Source organism: Prionailurus bengalensis, chromosome D3 (genome assembly GCF_016509475.1).
Source record: "Prionailurus bengalensis isolate Pbe53 chromosome D3, Fcat_Pben_1.1_paternal_pri, whole genome shotgun sequence".
Classification (NCBI taxonomy): domain Eukaryota; kingdom Metazoa; phylum Chordata; class Mammalia; order Carnivora; family Felidae; genus Prionailurus; species Prionailurus bengalensis.
The window spans coordinates 18,150,251-18,176,292 of record NC_057356.1 but is presented as its reverse complement, the minus strand read 5'-3'; the positions used below and the strand labels follow the sequence as shown (position 1 = coordinate 18,176,292).

General features: G+C 51.8%; 1 protein-coding gene across 5 annotated transcripts in view; it reads right to left on the bottom strand.

Moving 5' to 3' along the window:
* The window catches only part of ACACB (acetyl-CoA carboxylase beta), a 110,551-nt gene that overhangs the window by 31,956 nt on the left and 52,553 nt on the right, over positions 1–26,042 (bottom strand). For all 5 annotated transcript variants that reach the window (XM_043557841.1, XM_043557840.1, XM_043557837.1 and 2 more), the window contains 14 exons: positions 25,166–25,316; positions 23,011–23,145; positions 21,536–21,682; positions 20,024–20,212; positions 18,036–18,136; positions 15,563–15,651; positions 15,359–15,483; positions 10,957–11,070; positions 10,710–10,823; positions 9,753–9,842; positions 6,426–6,544; positions 1,597–1,734; positions 775–874; positions 578–685 (listed from right to left, as the gene is read on the bottom strand). In XM_043557841.1, the coding sequence (XP_043413776.1) occupies positions 578–685; positions 775–874; positions 1,597–1,734; positions 6,426–6,544; positions 9,753–9,842; positions 10,710–10,823; positions 10,957–11,070; positions 15,359–15,483; positions 15,563–15,651; positions 18,036–18,136; positions 20,024–20,212; positions 21,536–21,682; positions 23,011–23,145; positions 25,166–25,316 (1,720 nt within the window). The remainder of the gene's footprint in view (positions 1–577; positions 686–774; positions 875–1,596; positions 1,735–6,425; positions 6,545–9,752; positions 9,843–10,709; positions 10,824–10,956; positions 11,071–15,358; positions 15,484–15,562; positions 15,652–18,035; positions 18,137–20,023; positions 20,213–21,535; positions 21,683–23,010; positions 23,146–25,165; positions 25,317–26,042) is intronic.

The following is a 26,042-nucleotide window of genomic DNA, read 5'->3' as shown; positions in this document are numbered from 1 at the left end:
AACAACGTGGGGGTTAGGGGCACCGACCCCTGCACAGTCGATAATCCACGTATAACTTTCGACTCCCTGAGAACTTAATTATTAACAGCCGACTGTTGACCCAAAGCCTTACCTAGAACATCAACAGTCAGTTAACACGTATTCTGCATGTTGTATGTATTATGTGCTATACTCTTACGATAAAGCCAACGAGAAGAAGCGTTAAGAAAATCACAGAGAAGAAAAAAATACATTCATAGCCCTAATCCGTGTAGGAAAAAATCTGCGAATGAGCACACCCGCGCAGTTCAACCCATGTTGTTCAAACGTCCACTGCACATACTTTGCCTTTAGGTCGTTCCGACACCCGGGGAGGGAGAAACTCTGCCCCCACGTTACTGGGGGAGAAGCCAAGGCGCTACCACGTTCGGCTACTTCTGCCCAAGGTTACGGGCTCCCAGGAGTAGCAGAGCTAGGATGGGAAGCCGGGTCTGTGGCTCTGAAGTGCACATGAGGACTCGGGCCCATGGGATGCCTTGCCACGGCAGCCCTTCCTTCCTGTCTCAGTGACTTGGGACCAGAGGCACGGCCGGCGTACCTTGGACTGTACGAACGTCCGGAAAATCGGCACCAGCTCCTCATCTTCCAGGTGGTCCGCGTACTGGATGGCCACATTCAGGATGTGGATTGGCTCCTCTCTGAGGCTCTTGGGGAGAAAACAAGGGCAGGGGGCAGGAGGCGTCAGGGGTCCCAGGCTGCCCCCTCCTGGACAGGCTCCCTGCTCAGGAGACTTACCTTGTTCTCTTCTTCAGAGTACAAGGGAGTGCAGGCCTTCCTGAAGAGGGGGATTTCCCTGGGCACGTTGGCAAAGCAGGAGATGACTTCGTCGAAGTTTCTGGGGGTGTGGGGTGGAGAGGTAGGGCTGAGGGGCTGCCGGCTCCTTAAGGTCATAGGTCAAGATTTAACTCTGGCCAGACGGAAGGACTGGGCCCTTCCCCTTTCCCACCGATGGCTCTAGGAGCTCATCCAACTCCGCCCAGGGCTCACTGGGTTCCTGACCAGGTCCAAGGCACCACTGATGGGGTATTTCCCCAAAGGGAAGAAGGGACCTATGTGATCTGAGATCGTGAATAAAAGAAAGGGTGTCCGGTGCTCGGGGGCATCAGCTGGGTTCCCTGTCACTGGCCGGGAGACCCTCATACCTCACTTCACCAAATCAACTAAGGCCATTGCGGAGTTACAACAAGATAACCCAAGCACGAGGCACAGCACACGGGAACAGGTGGAAAATAGGCGATACTAAGAGGACTGATCGCTGATGTTTACTGAGAATGCCACCTATCCCTTAGCTACACTTTAAATACGATGTTTAATATACTCCATCTCATTTCATTTTCCTGGTGATCCATGAAGTAGATCCTTCTCTTATCCCCACGATAAAGATGACAAAACTAAGGCACAGAGAGGTTAAATAATTTGCTCAGAGTCTCACGGCGAGGAAGCACATGGCCAGAATTTAAATACGGGCAGGCCACACAAACGAACAGGTGGGGGCCAGGAGAAGCTTGCCTGGCCCGTCTGCTCAACGTGTCTGGGAGACTGGGCCACTCTGGGTACCTTGTGAAGTCCTCAAATCTCCTGAAGGCAACCATGGCCCCCATCCGCTGACACAGTGGGGCAAAGCCGCTGTCCATGAAGAGCTCGGTGCTGTGCCTCAGCAGGTCGGGGTTGGTGACACTGATGGGCACGGCCATCCTGCAGGGGGACCAGAGGAGGGGACTGATGCGGCTGCTTGAAGACCTGGCCCCAAGAGTTGCTCCTGCCCTGGAAGCTTCGATGAGCCAGACTAGCATTAGAGCCCTCCCACAGTGGGGCTTAAAATTGCACGTGGAACGGACTGGGGTCTGGGGCTGAGGAGTGCTTTTATTTTTTTATGTTTTTTATTTATTTCTGAGAGAGACAGACTGTGAGTGGGGGAGGGGCAGAGAGAGGGAGACACAGAACGCGAAGCAGGCTCCAGGCACTGAGCTGTCAGCACAGAGCCCGACGTGGGGCTCGAACTCACGAACCATGAGATCATGACCTGAGCTGAAGTTGGAAGCTCAACCGACTGAACCACCCAGGCATGGGGCTGGGAAGTCCTCTCTGATTGCTCAGGACCTGGTACAGACTAACTGCAACGAGCAAGGGAGGGAATGAATGAATGAATGAATGATCCAGACATGCATGCGTGCAGACAAGTCCAGCCTCCCCATGGTCCCAGGGAAATCCAGAACGGTGAACTCAGCCACAGAGCATGAACACTCTTAGTGCCAACTTCTCCTGGACAGCCCAGCCCTAGGCGGCTGGTGAAAGGGCAGGCTTGGTTCTAGAGAGACACGCCAGGCTTCTGCTCTCCCAGTCCCTCCCTCTCCATCAAACCTGCTCTTGGGACAGGGGTCCGGAACCAAAACCGGCCCCTAGGCCAGCTGCCCATGAGAGCTTAGCTGGCCACTGCCCCCAGGACTGGCAGCTCACCAGCAATAAACACAGACAGATCCCCTGGAGCCCTGGAATCAAGTGAAGAAGGGGTTACGAGAGGGGGTGCTGAAAAGAGGCCTGCTCTCCTGAAAAGGAGACCTCCTTGCAAGACTGGCCCTTGGCTGGTGTCTGGGAACTTGGGGAGGGTTCCCACCATTCCCTGAATCATACAAGAGGCTCGCCGTGCTCCAAATGTTTGTGCCGTGTGGTTTATGCAGAACACCTGCCTTCCTTCTGGAGTCAGGGATTTCAGCAGAAATCCCCGTGTTCGGCAGAGGGTGTCTACACGACCAGCTCCCAGCAGAAACCCTGGGGGCTGGATCTCTAACCAGCTGCCGGACCGCACTGCACACAGGCCATCACAACACGTTGCTGGGGGAACAGAGCGCATCCTATGGGGCTCCCTTGGGGAGGACTCTTGCACCAGGCGTCCTGGGGACTTCACCCCCGTGACCCTCTTCCTTTTGGTGACGGTGCCCCACTTCGCGGACTATCACTGCGACAAGTCACAGCCGTGAGCATGACCTATACGGAGCCCTATAAATCTTCCCAGCCACCTGTCAAGTCTGGGGTGCTCCTGGAGACGCTGGACCCAGGTGGGACAGGGCCTCTGTGCCTTCCTGTTGGGTACCCCTGAAATCACTCCCCACCCCCTCCCCCAGGCTCCCTGCTCTTGGACAGCTAAACACAGAGAAGCAAACCGGCATAGAAGCATGGGCTGAATTCAGCCCACAGGTGACTTGGGCCCCTGCAGCATTTTTAATTTTTTGTTTAAGTTTATTTGTTTATTTTGAGAGAGAAAGAGCAGGGGAGAGGCAGAGAGAGGGAGAGAGAGAATCAGGACAGAGCCTGACACGCGTTTCAAATTCACGAGCCTGGAGATCCCATGACCTGAGCTGAAAGCAAGAGTCAGACGCTTAACTGACTGAACCACCCAGGCACCCCAGTCCCTGCAGCATTTTTAATAGATTCCTACACATCACTTACCTGTTCAGAGCGAAAAGTTGAAGGATTTAATTTTTTTTTTCTTAAGTCTAGATGTCCTACTTCTCTTGGGGGAGAAAAAAAAAGGAAAGATGTGGGCCGGCTGGGCCATTTTCCTGGGGGTCGACCAGCAGCCCGCAGGCACAGCCACTCTCTCCAGATCCTGCCTCCCAGCTGTGCTCACAGCCCCCACCCCCACCCCCCCACCGTGGCCCTGGCCCTCAGTCCTGGCTGCACCCCGCGTGAAGGTCCGCTGGCCTCTGACCTCCCTGCACTGGTCCCCTGACCCAAAGAACAATGCGCCTGGCTCTCCAGCCGGGTCCTCCTGGAGGTGGGACTTCAGTCATCGCAGCCCTTCCCGAAGGCCCTGAGAAGCAGGGCTTGGTGGGGACGGGGAGGGGGGGAAAGCAGGCAGAGTGTGCCCTGAAGCCACCAGCCCAGAGCAAGCTTCCTGTGCTCCCAGCCAACAGCCACAAGGAGCTGAGAGGGTCAGGGAACCCCCTCCAGAGGCCTCAGTGTCTGTGCGGGTCAAAACAGGAGCCTGTATGGGGCGCCTGGGTGGCTCAGTCGGTTACGCCTCCAACTTCGGCTCAGGTCATGATCTCGCGGTTTGTGGGTTCAAGCCCCGCGTCGGGCTCTGTGCTGACAGCTCGGAGCCTGGAGCCTGCTTCAGATTCTGAGTCTCCCTCTCTCTCTGTCCCTCCCCCACCCATGCTCTGTCTCTCTAAAGAATAAACGTTAAAAAAAATAGGACCCCGTGACCACACTGGTGGTCACAACGAATAACCCAGATTTATATGTCGGTTCCTCCTAAGGAACAAGGTGCGACTGATCCACAGGCTTTAGGAAAGCAGCCCTCCTTTCCTAACTGGGTGGGACTCTTAAGGCAAAGAACAGAATGCCTCCTCACGGGCACAGAGTTTCCAAAGCCCTTTCACCGTGCCTCCCACTGTCCCCGAAACGATGCCAGGGCCACAAGTACTTTATCCCCTTTTCTCTCAATCAGGGAAAATACCATCATCTCCCCCCATTTTTTTTTTTTTGGAAATAGGAAGGGTAAAAATAAATGATAAATATGAAAAGGTGCCTCATGGAGAAGCACTTCTCTCCTTCACCCATAACAGAGCAACACCTGGGGCATCTGGGTGGCTCGGTCAGTTAAGCGTCCGACTCATGATTTCGACTCAGGTCATGATCTCACAGTTTGTGAGTTCGAGCCCCACGTTGGGCTCTGCGCTGACAGTACAGAGCCTGCTTGGGATTCTCTCTCTCTCTCTCTCTCTCTCTCTCTTTCTCCCTCTCCCCCTCTCTCTCTGCTCCTACCCAACTCATGCTCTCTCTCTCAAAATAAATTTAAAAATTGGTTTTCAAAAAAACCAAAGCAACACCCTTATTCTTAAAGGCAATGGAAAGAAAAACATAGATTTTGAAATCCCAAGAGATCCAAATATACCCCGCTCCCCCCCCCACACACACACTGGAATATTACCCAGAAATGAAAAAGAATGAAATCTTGCCATTCGCAACGTTGTGGATGGAGTTACAGGGTATTATGCTAAGCGAAATATGTCAGTCAGAGGAACACAAATACAATACGATTTCATTCATACGTGGAATTTAAGAAATCAAACAGATAGACATGGGGCAGGGAAGGAAAAATAAGATAAAAGCAGAGAAGGAGGCAAACCATAAGAGACTCTTGACTATGGAGAACTGAAGGTTGATGGAGGGAGGTGGCAGGGGGATGGGCTAGATGGGTGATGGGCATTAAGGAGGGCACTTGTGGTGAGCACTGGGTATTGTATGTAAGTGATGAATCACTGAAACCAATACTAAACTACACGTGACTTGAATTTAAATAAAAACTTGGGAGGAAAAAAAAAGAAATCATGAACGCTATTGCCCACACGGACCCAAGATCTGGTTAACTCAACGCCCCAGTCATGATGAGACCGTCCTCCTAGCCACAAGCAAAGCCTGCGGGGAGCCCCAGGAGAACCAGACACAGAGGGGCGAGGGAAGAGGGAAAGAGAACTCCACACTGTAGGGAGAGTGATTGCTTTAGCGGAAGGTGACACATTCTACCTGACCAGAACGGTACTTTGGGTCCTGAAATAAGATGGATTAAAAAAAGACATGATGAGGGAACAGCAGAGGCACGCCAGGATGTCCCCAACTGAGCACATCGTGGGGATCCAGACAGGCCAACACCGGCCCCGGCTGGTGGCTCCAGAGGTCCGTCAGGTGCTGCGGAGAGCACTCTGGAGCGAGGCATGTGGCTCGAATCCCTACCCTGCGTACAGCTGGGCATATACCAAGGGGAGGCCCCAGGGCCTAAATGGAGATAGGAACACAGTTTTGGCCAACAGATGGTGAGGGCTGAATGAAACAGGGTGTGGAAGTTCACGGTGCCCAATCAATGGCATAGAGATAACCATCACAGGGATCACTAATGCTCACCAACAGCTTTCTGCATGCCAGGCACGCCCCTAAAAGCCATGTGGGCCTTATCTCACTTATTCCCCATAATGATCTAGGAGCGTGCCACCGGAGCGAACGTTCTGCGGTGATGGAATGTTCTAGAACCGCAATATCCCACGTGGCAGCCACAAACCACATGTGGCTAGGGGGCACTTTAAATGCAGCAGGTAGGCCCGAGGAGCTGAATGTGTCATTGAATCTCACTCGATTTAATTTAAAGAGCCCACACAGGGGTAGTGGCTTCCACACTGGGAAGTACAGGTGCATGGGGCAGGCATCGGATTATCTCCTTTTGCAGATGAGAGAACAGAGATGTAGGGAGATCCCACGGTGGGGAAGTGGCGTTCCTGAGGTCCCTCCCCAGACATACTCGCTGGGTCCCTCCAGAGACAGGACTATGGTGGCCAGGGAGAAAAGAAACACCCACCACCCCTCCCCCCCGGGTGCGCCCCACTCCATACCGGTTTGGGTGGGAGGAGGGCAGCATGAACTGGAATTCTACCACGCAGGTGCCATCTGGGAGCTGCCGGTGCTGCAAGCTGTTTAACTCATAGGCGATGTAGCCCCTTCGCACGTAAACCTAACGGAGCAGAGGCACAGAAGACATTCTCGCAGAGGGCCCTCCAGACCAGAGAAAACTCAGGCTGGAGCGATACCAGAAACCCTCTCTAAATGAGCCCTACGAAGTAGCAGAGAGAGAGTCTGCTCACTCTTTACAAGGTTACCTTCTTTGCAAAGGGCTCGATAGTAAATATGTGTTTTATTTACCTATTTTTGTTCATGTTGAGAGAGAGTGTGCGCGCACGACGAGCGGGGCACAGAGAGAGAGAGAGAGAGAGAGAGAGAGAGAGAGAGAGAGAGAGATTCCCAACCAAGCTCCAAGCCTTTAGCACAGAGCCCAATGCGGGGCTCAAGCTCACAAACCTCGAGATCATGACACGAGCTGAAGTTAAGAGTCGGATGCTCAACCGACGGAGCCACCCAGGTACCCCTACGGAGTAAATATTTTGGACTTTGGGGGACAGATGGAGGATACATCGTCTCTGTCACAACTATCCAATTCTGTTGTCCCAACCTGGAAGCAGCCAAGGATGATATGTAAATGAATGGGCGTGGCTGTGTTCCAATAAACCTTTATTTATAAAATCAGGCAGTGGGCCACATGTGGCCCACAGGCTATCACTTCCAACTCCTACTCTAGAGTGCGCCATCCAGGAGAAATGTAACACAGCCACATGTGCAATTTTAATTTCAAATTTTCCAGTAGCCACTTTAAAAAAAAGGCAGCAGGTGAAAATGTTTAATCATAGACTTCGTTTCATCCCCAATACCTAACGTAATGTCATTTCTATAGGTAATCAGCAGAAAAAGTATTGATATATTTGAAATTCTTTCTCCACACAAAGTCTTTGGAATTCAGGGTGCACTTTATACTTAGAGCACAGCTCAACTCAGACAAGCTATGTTTCCAGTGCTCGTTAGCCAGATGTCACCAGTGGCTGCCATATTGGATAGCACAGTTCTAGACTTTAGACAGTGGGAGGTTTTTTTAACTGAATAGGGAATGTAAGAAGTGTGCAGTAAGTTAACATAGCAGGCCTAACTGCTATCCTTCGAAAGGCCCTTGGCCAGCATCAGGAACCTTGGATCTGGGAGGGCTCCCACTATTCCCTGATAAGAATGGTTCATGGCACCCAAGCTATACGATGATTTTATGTTGAACATATGCTTTCTTTCTGGGAGTTCGGAATTTAGTTACATGCTAGGACCAACCCCCAATAAAACCCCCAGGCACCGAGTCTCCGAGCCTCATTTCACACATGTTGTCATAACTCATTGCTTGAGGAATTAAAAGTGCCTACAGGAAGGGCGCCTGGGCGGCTCAGTCAGTTGAGCATCCAACTTCAGCTCAGGTCATGATCTCACAGTTTGTGGGTTCGTGGGTTCGAGTCCCGCGTCGGGTTCTGTGCTGACAGCTCAGAGCCTGGAGCCTGCTTCGGATCCCACGTCTCCCTCTCTCTCTGCTCCTCCCCCGCTCACGCTCTGTCTCTCTCTCACAAAAATAAACAAATATTTTTAAAAAAAAGTGCCTACAGGACCCACTGGAAGCTTTCACTTGGCTTCCCCCACACACTTCACCCCCACACGCTGTGTCCCTTTGCTGACCGTACTTTGCGTCCTTTGGCTGTAACAATTCACAGCCATGAGCACGCCTATCTGCTGAGCCCTGCGGTTCTTCCCAGTGAATCATTTGAACCCGGGGCTGGTCTGGGGGACACGCACGCATTTTAGCAGGACCAAAACTCTCCACATCTCAAGAGACCAAGTAACAATGTAATATTCAAGGTGCGCCTCTTGAGTCAGGGAGAAGAGGCGGGATTGTGTTCAATAAACCCGCCGGACAAAGTGAAAGAATGCTCAAAGAGCTGTGGAAAATTCTCAGACAGAAAAAAACGGGATTTAGCGCGCCGGAAAGCAAAGGTGGGGTGCTGCTTTCCACCCGACAGAGGACACCCCCCCCCAATAGGACAGGTGACTGGATAATGAGGACCAAGTGCTTCCCGCCAGTGCTTACTCATTTATCTTCCAATAACCCCGTGAGGTAGGTATTATTGCCCCCGCTACAGCAGGAGAACCTAAATGTCCAGCAAAGGAAAGCAACGGGCCACAGGTCACACAGCTCGGGACTCTGCACAGATTGGTCCCCCTGACTGGAACCTCTGTGCTTCTTCCCACCAATTCTGACTTGCTCCTTAGCTGCCTGCTTCCACATCACTTTCTCATCCGAGTCTGAGCCGAACCTCCCTCCCGGTGAGGTTAGACTCTGCTGTCCGATTCTCAGCATGCCCGTTGTATTTAGTGCGTGTGTGTGTGTGTGTGTGTGTGTGTGTGTGTGTGTGTATCTCCCCAGCCAGAGAGAAGCTCCATTAGGACAGAGACCGGGGCTGTTCCCCTGCTGTTTCCCCAGAGGCTGGCACACAGTGGGTCTCAACATAAGTGAAAATTGGAAGGGGGGCGGGGGGGAAGAAAGGCACTTAAGAGCGCTACGTGGCCTCACTGCCGGAAACAGGGAGACCTGAGAAGGATTCTTTGAGCTGAAACCAGGGAGGAGGTAAAGGCTGCAGGCCCAGGAGAGTCTGGGGCCATCGCATACGCAAAAGCCCCAAACGGTCTCCATGGAGACCCAGTCAACGTTCTAGCACCAGGATGGGTGACCCGTGGGGTCTAAAAGGTGGCAGAAGAGGGAGTGGGGACCACAGGGGACCAAGACTCCAAGATCGGAGAGTTTTGCTGCTGGTCACTGCCTTGTCTGCCCCATCGGGACCGGTGACAGGGAGGTCGCCTTAAATTGTCACCTAGGCTCCTTCCTGCTCTATGGCTCAAGCAGACAAGTCTTCCAAAGGTGTGTAACGCAGGGAATCAGAGACTCTGCAGGAGGCGCCTTGGCTCTTAGCGGTTAGCATTTCAACGTGCCCTGCCTGGAGGAGGCTGGACCGGCACCTGAGAAAACGGGGGTTACCAGCAAGCACCCTGGTCAGAGACCTCGTGAGACCCTGGTTGTGCCACTCCCCAGCCGGGGGACCTCGGGCCAGACGCTCCACCTCTCTGAGCCTCAACGCCCTTCTCTGTGAGATGGGCAGGTAACAGTACCTACCCTGTGGAGAGAAGGATAAGGTCCCGTTCGCGAGGCGCGTGGCCCGGGCTCAGGCGCACAGCAGGCGGGCGGTGGATGTCAGGACCGGCATGTTCGCTACGGGTGCTGTTACTGGGTCCTCCCTCCTACTTACCTCCAGGGACGCCATGCAAACGACCTTGTTAGCGTGGTAGAAGAAAGTGGGCAGGACGTCGAATATGGTCGTCTCTGACAGTATTAATTTCTACAGGATGGGAAGGGGGAAGAAAAGGCAAATGTTACCAAGTTTTCACCAAGATGAGTGGAGGGGAGGGAGCAGGGAGGGGAAGCCGGCGGTGGTTTCTGTCCGTGCTCCAGGCCCGTGGACCTGAAAGTGGGAGCAGTTCTGGGAGGATTACACCTGGGGCTCCCCGTTCCAGATGCGGAGGGGGTACCTGGAGGCCCGCAAATGATCCAAAGTTGGGGGCTCGGGGAACCCAAAAGATGAAGCCTTAACTCAGCCGTGTGAGTGTTCCTGGTTTCCTAGGAAGCTCCATCACATCTGAGTGTTTAAAACTGCACCCGGGGAGGGCGGGGGGTGGGGGGGGGGCGCCTGGATGGCTCCGTCAGTTAAGAATCTCCCTCTTGATTTTGGCTCAGGTCATGATCTCGCGGCTCGTGAGTTCGAGCCCCGCGTCGGGCTCTGTGCTGATAGCATGGACCCTGCTTGGGATTCTCTCTCCCTCTCTCTCTCTGCCCCTCCCCACCTCCCCCCTCTCTCAAAAGTAAATAAGTAAACGTTTATGAATAAATAAATAAATAAATAAATAAATAAATAAATAAATAAAATTCGATAAAATCAAATAAAATACAATTGCACCTCGGGGGGTGGGTGGGGGGGAGCCCTGCTGCCTGATACTCTCTGTCCATCCTGCAGGACTGAACCTCTCTTGGGCTCCCCGAGGTCCCGTCGGGCAGCCCTGGCCACACTGGATGGAACCACTGGTACCTGCAACCGTGCTCGGAAGGCAGGTGCCCGCACAAGGAGGGCACGGGGAGCCCACCTCCCCGAGGCCAGACTTGGGCCACAGTGTGAGCTCTGTGGCAGGTGGATGAGAGAAAGCGGCCTCACCTTGAGGTCTTCCGGGCAGAACTGGTGGCCATACATGTCGATGGCGGACAGGAAAATGGACTCCACCTGGTTGTGCCTCAGCTCGTAGGACGGGAGGTGGGAGGCGATCAGGACCTGCAGGGGGAGGGGACAGAGGGCTGGGGTAAGCCAAGGGCCGGGCCCTGGGATCAGGACGCGGGATGGCGGCAGAGGGGCCGTGTGGGGTGAGGGATGTGCGTGGCGGGAGGAACGCTCCCCAGGACCCTACCTGTCTCGCTCTGAGGGCCACTTTGCAATGCTCGCTTTTGCTCAGCTGAGTGAGCTCGTTGAGGATGGAGGTCAGCTCTTCCGACAGGGAAGGGTCTGGGCCACAGAGCTCATCCTTTGAGGGACACAAAAACAGAAATCCAAACGGCTTTGCTCCACCGGAAGGAAACACGCCCAGCCCTCACCCACAGCTGGGGCGTGCGGCCGCCCCAACAACCCAGACAGCTGCTCAGCTCTCTGCACATCCCCGGCAGAGCCTGATAATCATACCCTTGACCACTGTCCACCATGTGCCCCCCATTCACCCCTGACATGCCCTCCACACCTGCTAACATGAAAAATACAACCAAGTCCCTACCTACAGCACCATTAATAGGCGGCCATTATCAGGCATTTAATGTGTCCCAGGCGAGCAGCTAGACCCTTTACGTTCATTTCCCCAGATTCTCCCAGCCCTCTGAGGAGTTACATTACGGTGCCCATTTTACAGATGGGGAAAGTGAGGCTCAGGGCCAATCTGAAGCCAGGTCTCTTCTGTCCCCGAGGCTTCACTTTCCTCTCTACATTGCTGCCTGACTTAAGGGGTTCACAGGTGCAGACAAGAGGGACGAGGGGAAATGGAGCCCGGTACAAACAAAAAGTAAGGTTCACATGGGATGCTTCTAGCGAGGGTGTGGTAAGCCACCCTCTGCGAGTCCCCACGGGGAGAGTTCAGGGTGTGGGGGGGTCAAGGGCAGCTTCCAGCAGGAAGGAGGATCTGAGTTGCAGAAGAAGTAGAGGGGTGATCATTCCACGTGCATCCCTCCTCCTGCTTCTGAATGAGGGACCTGCTTGCTACAGACCAAGGCTGCATGCACCTGCTCTGGACATCTCCTTATGCCCGGAACACAAGAAGGGCTTAGGAATGGCTCAGAGCGGATGTTCCCTAAACACTCTCAGAAGGCAAATCACTGACTGCTGGGACTCTCAACGCCCCAGCAACTCGCCCCCACCCCTGCCGCAGCCCAGGCTGCTTTCCAAGAAGTCACCAGATGGTGGGGCCATGGGTCCTTTCTTCTACTCCTGCCTCTGCATCTCCCTAATTAGAATGAGCCTGCTCTGTTTCTACGGTCAGAACGATCAGCACACGTTTCTAACGCATTAACATTTCACACTTGGACACAAACACACGTGCTGAAGAAACTGCACAGGAGATTATTCTTAACCTTCTCTCCCTCCCCGTAAGTGATCTGTTTTAGCAACCAAGTCCCCCCGGTTGGTTGAGCGTCAGACTTTGGCTCAGGTCATGATCTCGCGGTTCGTGAGATCGAGCCCCGTGTTGGGCTCCCTGCTGTCAGTGCGGAGTCTGCTTCGGATCCTGTTTCCCTCTTTCTGCCCTTCCCCTGTTGGTGTGCTCTTTCTCTCTCTCTCTCTCAAAATATAAACTTTAAAAAAAAAAAAAAAAGAAAGAAAGACATGAAGGCCCCTTAAAGACTCAGAAAATTTCATTTCAAAGTAATCATGCAGTTAACAAGTCCTTCCAGAAAGTGTCCTAGGCACCATCAAATGCAAAGAACTCACCACTTTCAATAAATATTTTTAGGTGGTTTCTCTAGGGAGTATAAAATACCTCCCTCCATTCTTTACAGTTTCTACAGTGCAGTGCTAAAATATTAACTCTAAATCACGTAGAAACTTTGCAAACATTTTCAATAAATAGAACCAAGAGAGCCAAAAGAATAACGGATCTCACACATCCCCCCCCACCAAGCTTAGTACATCTACAGCCGCCGTCACTGAGAAGCCCCCGAGAGCAAGTGTCCTAGCTCTCTGCTCCGGGGGCCACCCCGCCAAGACTGTCCTCTGATGTCCATAATGTTTAGCTCTTTCTTTTTTTTTTTTTTTTTTTTACTTTTTTTTTTTCAACGTTTATTTATTTTTTGGGGGACCGAGAGAGACAGAGCATGAACGGGGGAGGGGCAGAGAGAGAGGGAGACACAGAATCGGAAACAGGCTCCAGGCTCCGAGCCATCCGCCCAGAGCCCGACGCGGGGCTCGAACTCGCGGACCGCGAGATCGTGACCCGGCTGAAGTTGGCCGCTTAACCGACTGCGCCACCCAGGCGCCCCTTGCTCTTTCACGCCCAGAAGAGAGTCAGTATGTGCACAGAGAGTAGCAAACAGCAGAATAATCCAAAGCTTTCACCCCTGGCTTCCGAACGGCGAGGAGATGGTAACACGTGACAGGCAGACCTTCAGGCCTAAGTTCCCAATCCCGTACTTATGGGCCGCACACTGGGAAGCTCTCCCTCCAAACATAATTTGGAAGAATTGCCAAAACTACACCAGAAATGAGGGTCGGTTTATGGAAAACCCCGATAATGATGATCCAGTTCCACCGGCTGCTCAACTTTGACCGTATGGCCACACCTGCTTTTTCTCTAGCATGCATACACGTGTGTGCACACACACGCTTTCGTTTTTGAAAGTCAGTTACAGACCCCATGATCCCTCCCGGTAAGAATACACCTCCTTGTGGGGCGCCTGGGTGGCTCAGTCAGGTGGGCATCGGACTACAGCTCAGGTCACGATCTCACAGTTCATGAGCGTGAGCCCTGCCTCAGGCTCTCCTGATAATGCAGACCCTGCTTGGGATTCTCTCTCTCCCTCTCTCTCTGCCCTCCTCCCTGCAAAATAAATAAACGTTAAAAAAAAAAAAATGGGGGCGCCTGGGTGGTACAGTCGGTTAAGCGTCCGACTTCAGCCAGGTCACGATCTCGCGGTCCGGGAGTTCGAGCCCCGCGTCGGGCTCTGGGCGGATGGCTCGGAGCCTGGAGCCTGTTTCCGATTCTGTGTCTCCCTCTCTCTCTGCCCCTCCCCCGTTCATGCTCTGTCTCTCTCGGTCCCAAAAATAAATAAAAAACGTTGAAAAAAAAATTTAAAAAAAAATGTACCTCCTTGAGAAAAAAGATCTCCTAGCTAACGAAAGAACCATTGAAACATCCAAGAAATTAAACATTAAACTGATAATATTATATAATACGCAGCCCACGAGGAAGTTTCGCACCGGGGAAAGCTTTCAGAAAGTACTGATGCCTGGGCCACATCCCCAGAAAGCCGGATTTAACTGACCAGGGGTGAGGCCAGGGTGTCTGTATTTTTTAAAAGTCCCCCTACACCTACCCCAGGAGGTTCTCATGTACAGCCAGGATTAAGAGATCCTCATGCCGCACTAGGAGATTTCAAAATGATTCTTTACAAAAATATCAGTATTTCTGAAACCATCTTGCTAGGGTGTTAACTATCCTATAAGCCCAGGCCCAAATTTGGCCCACCGCCCATTTTTGTAAATAAAGTGGGTTTTTAAAAATTTGTTTTAACGTTTATTTATTTTTGAGAGAGAGAGAGAGAAACAGAGAGAGAGAGAGAGAGACAGCGTGAGCAGGGGAGGGGCAAATAGAGAGAGGGAGACACAGAATCCGAAGCAGGCTCCAGGCTCTGAGCTGTCAGCACAGAACCGGATGCGGGGCTCGACCCCACAAACGGTGAGATCATGACCTGAGCCGAAGTCAGATGCTTAATGGACTGCGCTACCCAGGTGCCCCACAAATAAAGTTTATACATTCACTTATACACTGACCATGGCTTCTTTCACGCTACAACAGGAGAACTGAACTGTTGCAACACGGGCTGCATGGTTCTTAAGACCAAAACATTTACTGTCTTCATGAAAAGAAAAAAAAAAATCTGTCGGCGCCTTCTTGCTAAAACCAAGTCCAGATCTCCTAGTATCTCCTGACCCTGCATTTTCCAAGTGAGTCGGGTCAGAGACCATATCAAGGGAAGAGATCTCGAACTATAAAGGATGCTAATTACCATCTGGTAGGAAGAGAAATAAGAACGAAGAAATTCCGTGCTTCTCCAAGAAGGCAAACCCAAAGTCCTACCAGACTCAGAATCCAATAGCCCCTAATAACTCAAGAGTCCGGGGGGCGGGGGGCAGGCTCTGGGTTCCAATCCCAGCTCTGCGTTTAGCAGCTGTGTGCCCTTGGCAAAGTGACTTCACCTCCTTGTGTTCTGCCAGAGCGGGAGTGAGCACAGTACGCACCTTCCGGGCTTGCTCAAGTCAACGAGCCGGTTTTTGAAAAGCACGTGAGGAGTGCCCGGCACGTAGGCGGCGCTCTGTGAGCGTCAGTCGAGATTGCACCCAGGGGCGGCTGCATCCCACCCGCGCCGCGTGGTTTTATAAACAAAGTCTTATTGGGACACAGCCGTGTCCATTTGCAGGCCTTGACGTTGCACAAGGTCAGGACAGAGGCTGCACGGCCAGCAAAAGCTAAAATATTTCTACCCCGGCCCTTTCCAGAACGTCTGTGGACCCCGAGCTACTCCCGCTGTGGGTACAGGGTGCCCCGTCCTGCTTACGATCAACATGATCACCAGCTGGTTCTTCTTGGCCACCTGCGCGTGGGAAAAGATGCAGTCCAGCACCTGGGACATGTTTGGCTTCAGCTGCTCCCTGAGGTTGATCACACACTTGTCGTAGTGAGCTAGAGGGAGACAACAGGGGTGAGGCTCAGGGCCCCCCCACCCTGTGGGCTTGTCACCAGCGCGGGCGGCGACACTTGCCTTGTTGGAAATGGTGTTCCACGCGTAAATATCTTCTCAGGAGATCCAACACCACTGCCTTCATGTAGCCGCGGGTCCCGCTGCGGTACCTGGGGAGGCAGGGGAGGCTGCTTGAGCCGTCAGCCCTAGTTCCCAGAGTGCCTGGGTCTACAGCCGGGGCTTTTAGGACTTCCAAAAGGGGAAAACGGTAATAAAGTATCTGGAGGCTGCACTCCCCAATCCTCAAGCCTGGGAGGGATGTGGGAGTCGGTTCATTCACACTGACTCTGCAGGCCAAAGACAGCAGTGACTTGCCCAAGTTCTGACCACAAGCCAGAGTCCAAGCCTGAGCCTTTGGATGGCACCTGCCCATCCCCAGAGAGAAGAGACAGGGTCAGCCTGAAAACCAAAATGACTGACCACCATAGGCATAAAGGCAGCTTGAAAAATAAGTAAATGAAACTTGAGAGACATTGATCGATAGATCCTTATGTAAATTTCACTTCCCTTTTATTATTTTTTTAAAATGTCCGTTTATTTTTGAGAGAAAGAGAGCAGGAAAGGGGGAGAGAGAGGAGACAGAGAGAATCCCAAGCAGACTCTGCACAGAGCCCAACACAGGGCTCGAACCTACAAATCATGAGATCATGACCTGAGCCGAGATCAAGGGTTAGACACTTTAACCAAATGAGACATCCAGGCACCCCTCACTTCTCTTTTAAAAACCAAATTTTAACCTGGATGTTCCCTAAAACATTTTCTCTTCTAAATCATTTCTGCACATAGGGAACAGAATTCCTTAAGAGACGCGACACTGAGTTTTAAGGGCGTTGAGACCAGTTTAACCCCAGGGTCACTTAAATGACAACAAAAGAAAGAACCCAAAACATGCACTTATTCAAATGTGATTTTTTTTTTTGGATGTTTATTTTTGAGAGAGAGAGAGAGTGCCAGCGGGGAGGGGCAGAGAGAGAGAGAGAGAGAGAGAGAGAGGTGGAGACACAGAATCCAAAGCAGGCTCAGGCTCCAAGCTGTCAGCACAGAGCCCGACACGGGGCTTGAACTCAAGACCCATGAGATCATGACCTGAACTGAACCGACTGAGCCACCCAGGGGCCCCATTTTCCTTTCTTTTCTTTTTCTTTCTTTCTTTCTTTCTTTCTTTCTTTCTTTCTTTCTTTCTTTCTTTCTTTCTCTTCCTTCCTTTTTTTTTAATCAAATGTAATTAAAAAATATATATATACACATATATATATTAAAAAAAAAAATATATATATATATATATATATATAACAGAGCTTTGAGGGGTGCCTGGCTGACTCAGCTGGTACAGCATATGACTCTGGATCTCGGGGTTGTGAGCCCCATGTTGGGTGTAGAGATTACCTAAATAAATAAATAAAATTTAAAAAAAAAAAGAGCTTTGCTATTTATTTTTAACACAGAAAAACCTGCTAGGGAATTTAGCTAACTTAACATTTGTTCATTTTCTTCTAGGTGTTTCTCTGAAGCGAAAGGGTGGGTTTAAAGTTAGCGGTCAAAGTGTTCTGGGGGAGGGTCTCCCCTCCTAGCACTTGGCTGTGAAACTCTCTTCTTGTGGGGGATCCAAAGATATCCTGTGTCAGGTCGATCCTCTATGAGCAGTCCGAGTCCCCATGAGCCGAAGAGCTCCCTGAAGAGAGGGGCAGTCTCCCAGGGTCCTACCTCTCTGTGCCTCCAGTGGTTTCCAGCAGGTGGTAAATGGGCACAGACTTAATCTCCTCTGGCTTAAAAACGTTTGGATTCTGTCCTTACATGCAAAGCTTTCCTGCGACACCGTTTTCACACAACATGGCCATTCTTCCTGTCATTAGAATAGTTCTTGCTGCTCAATAGCTCCTCAAAATACAAATTCTTGGGGCACCTGTGTGGCTCAGTCAGTTAAGCATCTGACTTCAGCTCACGTCATGTTCTCACGGTTTGTGAGTTCGAGCCCCGTATCGGGCTCTGTGCTGACAGCTCGGAGCCTGGAGCCTGCTTCGCATTCTGTGTCTCCCTCTCTCTCTGCCCCTCCCCTGCTCGTGCGTGCTCTCTCTCTCTCTCTCTCTCAAAAATAAATAAACATTCAAAACAAAACATAGCCGAAAAAATCTTCATCATCTCTCCTCTGCAATGATTTCAAAACGACAATAATCCGTATAGCCCTTTATAAAGCCAACAAAACCACTGTATTCCCACTGTCATATAGTCAAAGATACCTTAAGTATGTGCCATGTGTCATCAGCCCTTTACAAAACTTAATCCACTTGTAACTCAGGATGACTTACTGTGCGTGAAGGGTCTTAAGTCCTATTTTACAACTTGGTGAACTGAGATCACAGGAGAAAAGGGTCTTGCTTAGAGTTTCTATGGTTAGGAATAAGTAACCCCATGGGCTGGGTCTTAGCTTCAGAGAGCCCCAGAGTGCCACGTTCGTGTGGTGACAACCACACCCCATGGGGGGCCCGGGACTCACCTCTGGACCAGCTGCACGATGCTCTGGGTGTTCATGAAGAACACCTCCCGGTCAGCTTTCCGCTGCAGGGTGGCCGCGTGGCAGTCCAGGATACTGGCTATCTAGAAGGGGAGACAGGATAGGTCTGACCACTCATCACCATATGATCCGGTCACCTCCAGAAGTCACCAGAAGGACCCACCGTGGGATTCCATGGAGGACCCATTCAAGGCTCATTCAAAAATCGAAAATTTCTTGGGTCACCTGCGTGGCTCAGTCAGTTGAGCGTCCGACTTCAGCTCAGGTCATGATCTCACGGTTCGTGGGTTCGAGCCCCATGTCGGGCTCTGTGCTGACAGCTCGGAGCCTGGAGCCTGCTTTGGATTCTGTGTCTCCCTCTCTCTCTCTGTCCCTCCCCTGCTCACCCTCCCTCCCTCCCTCCCTCCCTCTCTCCCTCTCTGTCTCAAAAGTGAATAAACATTAAAAAACATTTTTAAAAATCAAAAATTTCAGCTCCAAAGCTCTCTGGCCACCAGCTGTTTGTCCCTCTCAACACATGGCTGGAGGAATTCAAGAGCTTAGAAATGACAACAATCCCGTAAAGACACGTGTATTATTCTTCTCCACAAATATGAGTGGTCTGGGAAAAGGGAAGGGAATTTTCAACCCCAGGGAAAATGAAGGTGCTGGGGGGGGGGTCTTGTTTTTATAACTAGATTTATTGGTATTAGCATACTGCTTTTGGCAACAAAATTGTTTTTAATGAAAAAATCTACACTAACAACAAATTCCTAAAAGGTCCAAATGCATACTTTTCTCAACTGGGGTTCTTTAGAGTTGTGTTTTGGTTATTTTTCAGTCGAGATATCATTCACATACCACGGTATGTCTCCCATTCATTTTCTTTTTATTTTTTTAACGTTTATTTATTTTCGAGAGACAGAGCACGAGCAGGGGAGGGGCAGAGAGAGAGGGAGACACAGAATCCAAAGCAGGCTCCAGGCTCTGAGCTGTCAGCACAGAGCCCGACGTGGGGCTCGAACTCACGAACCACAAGATCATGCCCTGAGCCGAAGTCGGACGCTTAACCGAATGAGCCACCGGGCGCCTCTCTCCCGCCTTGAAAGTATGCACCTAATTCAGCATTTCTCAGTCTATTCAAAGTTGTGCAACCATTTGCCACTATCTAATTTGAGAGCATTTTCATCATCCCAGAAAGCAACCCGATAAGCATTTAAAAATGTCTGGATCCCCCCTCCTCCAGCCCCTGGCAACCCCTAATCCACTTTCTGTCTCCAGGGATTTGCCTTTTCTATGGAATCATGCAACAGGTGATCTTTGGTGTCTTTCACTCAGCCTGTTCCAGTATAAAATCCATATTAGATCCCTTTTGGTGTGGGATCTATTCCAACCTCTGGAGTGGCTGACCCCTAGCTCCCCAAATCACGAACATGTGGGTGGGGGAACAGTGACGGTATGAATCCCTTCTAACGAGACACGGGCAGGTTCTTCCAAAAGCAAATTGCCTTTAAAATGCTTGATAAAAGCAAAAAAAAAAAAAAAAAAAAAAAAAATCAGGCCAACATAGTATTATTAGAGATATTTTATACGACCCTGGAAGGCTTTCCATTACGTAAAAATGTCATATACACATCTAGCCCCAAGATGATCGCCTTACAGACACCAGAGGAAAGTCAAAGCTACCGTCTTGCAAGAAAAACCCACAACTGCCTCTCTTTCAGCCAGGTCAGGTGTGGAAAATGCACCCTGCATTTGTAGCAACCGCTCACTCCTATTCTGAATCTGAGTTCTATAGAGTGAGGCCCCCTGTGTTCATCTAAACAGCTGTTGCTTTGGAGAAAATGGTGGGGTTCTGCAGAGAAGGGCTCAAAAGGAAACTCTCAGCCCCCAACACCGTGCGTGCTCGGTCAGAGGCCACGGTGACCGGGAGTTGAGTTCCCGAGTGGCACCCGGGGGTCCCCTGGTGGGGCCGGGGAGGGGGCACGTACCTGCTGGCTGGGGAACTGGCACAGCACCGAGGTGATGTTGCTGGCATACTGAGCCATCACCCTGCGGACCGACTTCTCCACGGGGGCGGGGATGCGGCCCGACACGCTGGTCATGATCTCCTGCAGCTCCAGCAGCGGCAGGGACGGGTGCCGCAGGGTCGTCATGAGTTTCTGCACCCACTCCTTCAGCTGAAGCGGGGACCACGGCGTCAGCCTGAGGCCCTGCGGGTCCTTGGGCAACACCACCCTCCACGAGGCACCCGACATGCACCACCCAGGTCCTGTACTCGAGGAGCCCAAGAGCTAGACGCAGCAGCCTCTAGAACAGTCCCGAGCGGAATGGCCCCCTGACCACAAGGGGAATACTCAGTTTCCCTGCACTCCCCTCTCCATGCATCCGCCAGCCTGGCGTGAGGATATTGCACAAGGCCACACGAAGAGCTCACATCCGAGGACGCTTGCTCGGTGCCAGGCACCGCGCTAAAACTTTTATTTGTACCTTCCCACCCGATCCTCAGAAATAACCCTACAAAGTAGGGATAATCATTATTCCCATTTTAGAGTTGAGAAACCTGAAACAGAGAGGCTGACTGAGTTATCCAAAGTCACCCAGCTAGTGAGAAGCAAACTGGGGCCATCAAGCGCCCGAGATGCTTAACAGCGACACGAGGCTGCTTCCAGGGGTCCCAGCAGCCGAAATGTTGACAGTCTCTGAAGTGAGAAGGATAAGCGTGCTGCCACCACAGGGGCTGGGCGGTTTAAAACTGAAAGAACGCACACGCTGGCAAGTGCAAAGGCTAAAGAAGTGTGGCCGTCATGGCGATCACGATTCGACAACACAGCACAGGAGTTACGAGCACAGACCCTGAAGACAGATGGTCCGTGTTCAAATCCAACCCGATCTTTTTCACGGATGAAACGGGACAAGTTTCTTAGCCTCTCTGCGTCCCAGTTTCCTTACCTGTAAGGTGGAAACAATATCATACTGGCCATAAATACCACCGCACAGTCACCACCACTAAGAGATAAAAGGTGACGCACGATGTCATTGCCAGTGATGATGAATTTAGCATCGTGGGTCTTGCGCAGAAGCCTGCAAGTGTGAAAACTCATTTCTCTACAGAGTCAGTAGGCCAACGGGCCCCTGGAACGATGAACAACGAACAGAGCGTGTCTCGGGCCAAAGCGCCTTCCTTGCTCTCTAAGAGGGGACCCACGTGGACTCCTTTCCTCACGCACACCTTGAACACTCTCCGGGATGCAACGAACTGAACCACCAAAAAGCAATACAGCTTTCGCAACAGTATGGAAGCAAAGAGAAACGTACACCCGTGTTTACAATCGAAGTGAGGAAGCTCCTGAGAAGAGGTCCTTTGTAAAAACGGAGGACTAGCCGTTTTTCCATTCCTTACTTCAGTAAAGACCTCGGATCCGATGGTTTAAGCCCTCGTGGCTCTTCACAGACCTGCACACGCGTGCAGACTACATACCTATCCTTCGCACATGACCTACCTTTGTGCTAAAAATAGGCTCTGGCAGACAGTAGCCGTTCATGACGTTGGTCAGGTTTTCCAGGACGTTGTGGAAAACCTGGTGTAGTTTCTCTCCGATGATGGGCAGAGTTTGCTGGGAAGGGAGCTCTCCTGTGAATGGCTCGGCCTGATGAGACACAGCAAGAACCAGAGGTCAAGGACACCTGCCTCCTGAGGGAGACAAGATAAAAACGAGGGGCGAGGCGGATCTACCAATACGCAATATAATTAGGATAAGGCCTGAGGGAAAAAGAACGAAAAAACCCAGAAGACATCGTACTGGAAAGTCACAATTGCTACATTCACACCCCGATGCTGGCTTCCCAAATCTCCCCCATCGCAAATGCCGTGATCCGTGATCCGTTGTCAGGTCCCCCCCGTGATTCTGGAGGAGATTAGGTTCTTTTGTTTCACTTTGCTTTCTAATCACGACTATCTATTTTCCCTATTTATTTTCCGTCTTTATCCAATCCCAGACATAAACACCTAGCCGGATGAAAACTGAACGAAACTCTCATGCCAATGTGCCAGCTGTTTGTAAATCACAAACATTTAGCCTTGGAGAACCAAAAAACAAAAGCTCCCCCCAAGGGTTCACCCTGACCTCACACGCCCCTTCATTTAGTCATTCGTTCCACAAATGTCCGCTGACTGCCTACTTGGTGCAGCCCTGGGGCCCAGGAGGTTTGGGACGCGCCGTTCTGCTGGCCTGGAACCCTCAGCTTCCTGCCCCTTCCGCTGGCCCACCCCTGCGGGCTCCTCTTGTCCTTTGAGATTAACCAGAGGGTTTCTTCTGCATAGTCTGGGGCTGGTTCTCCAGCTGGGCCCCCACAGCGGGGGCCGAGGGCAGTCCCTCATCCTGCACTTACGGAGCTGAGCGACACTCGTATAAGACGGTAAGAGGAAAACTAGGTGCAAGGTATATAGAAACTCTCTGTACTATCTGGCCAAAATTTTCTGTGAATATAAAACCAAAAAAATCTATTAAACATTTTTAAAAGGTGGTCCAGAAAGGCCTCACCGCGGGGGGCGGGGGGAGGGTTCAGGGATGACGCTTGAATAAATGTCTACAAGAGGTAAGAGCGTTAAGCACTGAAAACATCTGGGGGAAGGTGCTTCTGGGCAAAGGGGGCAGGTTCTAAGTGGAAGATCCTGGCGTGTTCGATTAAATGAGGGGGAGAAGAAAAGTGGGTGAAGCCAGAGAAGACAGTGGGGGGGAAGAAAAAGCCAGTGGGGGACAACTCAGTTGGGGTCTTGTAGGAAGAACCTGAGTTTGACCCCGAGCCAGATGCGGAGCTGATGGGAGGGGTAGGAGCAGAGGCAGGCAGGCTTCTGTGCCCGTCATGCCGCTGCCGGGGGCCCACAGGGGCAGGACGAGAGTCAGGAGTCTCAAGCCAGCTCGGCTCCCTGAGCGGGCAGAGCCAGCCAGGGTGGCTGTGCCAGGGTGCAACATACCGGGCGCACTTTGGAAGGGTCATCGAGCTCCAGCTTGGCCACCACACAGCCCGCTTCCAGCACGGCCCCCGCGCGCTTGATGTACTTCACCCGGCCGCTTTCCTGCACGTTCAGGGTCATGATCATCTTCATCACCTGTTTTGCAGAAGGAAGAGACGAGATGAGCCCGCCAGGACTGGCTGTGTGTGCGTGTGTGACAGCTAGAGTCCCCCAGAACCGGTTTTCTGGAGCAGGTCCTTGGTCATTTAAATAGAACGACTCCCTGAGCAGAGTTCATGGGTAAAGGATGGAGGGAACTGGTATTTGCCAGAAGCCTGCTGTGTGCTAGGCTCGGTGCTGTTCATGAATTACTTCCGTCTGCAAAGGCAGCTGGGAAGGCAGGTGTTTATTGTACACATTTTACAGGCATGGAAGCTGCTTTTTTTTTTAATTTCTTTTTTCTTTTTTTTTCTTTTAAGTTTATTTACTTACTTTTGAGAGAGAGAGAGAGATTGAGATTGAGAGAGAGAGAGAATCCCAAGCAGGCTCCACACTGCCGGCGCAAAACCCGATGCGGGGCTCAAACCCACCAACTATGAGATCATGACCTGAGCCAAAATCAAGAGTTGGACGCTTAATCGACTGAGCCACCTGGGTGCCCCAGACACTGATCTTTATTTGTGATGTAAAGCCTCTCTCTTAGAAATACAGTTAAATCATTTTTGGCAGGGGGGTGGGGGGATTAACAGACATATTCTGAAAACATGGTGTATTTTGTGACCGGCTCCTTTCTTTTTTTTTTTTTTTTAATTTTTTTTTTTAACGTTTTATTTTTGAGACAGAGAGAGACAGAGCATGAATGGGGGAGGGGCAGAGAGAGAGGGAGACACAGAATCAGAAGCAGGCTCCAGGCTCTGAGCCATCAGCCCAGAGCCCGACGCGGGGCTTGAACTCACGGACCGCGAGATCGTGACCCGAGCTGAAGTCGGACGCTTAACCGACTGAGCCACCCAGGCGCCCCTAGTGACCGGCTCCTTTCTTAAAGGCAGTGAGAAAACCCTCTGGGGAACACTCGGTGGCAAGAAGAACGTGCTCCCAGCACAGTCACCAGCCCCTTTGACTGGCCTGACGGTCTGCCAACACAGACACGACGAGTTTTGCCACCGTGGCGTGGCCTGCAGGCAGCCGGCACTGTGACCCTTTAGGTCAGCAGCTCACAGCCTGGGCGCCCGAGACAGACTTGGGCTGGAGCCCAGCACCCCACCCATCGCTCCGTGACCTCTACCAGGTGCCTTGCCCTCTCTGAGCCTCACTCTCCTCAACCATAAAATGGAAGACAGCCACGCCTCACAGGCCTCTTGAGTAGCCAGGATTACTCGAGAAGAGGAGCCTGGAACATGGCGGGAGGTCAGCAAGGACCACCTCCTACAGCCGCCGCATTTTCACTGCCATCATCGTATTATTTACCGTGGCAGCGTGGCATGGAGGCCAGGTGTGGACCCTAGCTAGCTCTGTGTGACCTTGAGTGAGTTCCTCGGGCTGCCTGGGCCCGTTTCTTCATGTGTCATGTGGGAATCCTCTCTGTGCCCATCTCCTATGACGGTTGCCGGAAAGATTACAGAAGGTAATTAAAGACACGTAAAATGCCCACAGTAGCACCTGCCACAGGCAAGCACTTTATAAGTGTTGGCTTACGGCTTGTTAAATCATCACCGTCATTATTATTAATCAGTTCTTGGGGCACCTGGGTGGCTCAGTCAGTTAGACGTCTTACTCTTGACTTCAACTCACGTCATCAGCTCACAGTTCGTGAGTTTGAGCCCCGCATCGGGCTCTGTGCTGGCAGCGTGGAACCTGCTTGGGATTCTCTCTCTCCCTTTCTTCTCTGTCCCTCTCTCACTTGTTCTCCTGTCCTTCTCTCAAAATAAGTAAAAATAAGCTTAAAAAAAAAAATCAGTTCTCATGCGTTCCTGCAGAGTGTACATTTTGGAGGTTTTCCCTTTGAACACTGCAGAGAATTTGGGCTGAACCCCACATACTGGCTCTCTGAGGAGTCAGCAGGTGGCAGCCCAGGGGAGAGGTGTAGACTGGATGATGGCGGATGGTCCTCCCTTGGGGAGTGGGGGGAGGGGAGACCCGGCTGCAGCCTCACCCCAGGGGCGGGCTCTGTGCTCACCTCCATCTCCGCGTAGCTGCTCCCAGCCTCGACGTGGCCCCCGTCCTCCACCGTGTACTGGATTAGCTTCCCGGCCGAAGGGGACCTCAGGACCGTGGGATCGTTCTCCTTCTCAAACACACAGGTCTTGTTGCCAATGGTAACACGGTAACTGGGAGGGAGAACGGGCGGGCAGGCGGGTAGATGGGGAGGACCATCCACCGAGCATGCCCAAGTCAGGCTTTGGACGGTATCTGGTATCTCCCCCTCCCTGGAGGCAGCCATGAGCATGACCCTGCACGTGGTCTGTTGGATTCCAACTTTCCCAAATGCTAGCCTTTGACGGTTACGGCAGAGACAACTGGGAATGAAGCGGGTGAGCAAACCCTTTTCTGGCTGAAAACAAGTCCCTTTTACTGATAGAATTCTAACAGGCACAGAGAACGCAATCAATATTATTCGATACATAGCTAGCAATGGTTAAGTCTTCGCCTTATAACCGAACTGGGGAGAGTATGCCCCCGGGGGGAGCCTATAATAACCTTGAACATTCTTGGCAGACAGAACATGGCTGAAAAAGAGGTAATAAAATAGTGCTCTGGCTGGGGCGAATCCAGTCTGCCTTCTTCCAAAACTTCGAAGGTTGGGAAGGGAGACAACTCTCTAAGCGGAGCTTTCGCGGGCACTGGGCCTGACTCCCCTCGGCTGGAGCGGGAGAGGGGGTCTGTACTGCCTGCTCGTCAGGGCTGGTCCGCATTTCATTGTATGAGCTCAGTGTGGTCAGCTGCATCGGAATAGGAGGGTCTTTGGGTCTATCTCGTGATGCCCCCCTGCTACGTGCTTCCTGGGCCTCCTCCCTGTATTTCACCCACTCAGGTGCACAGAGACCTTTCCTGCC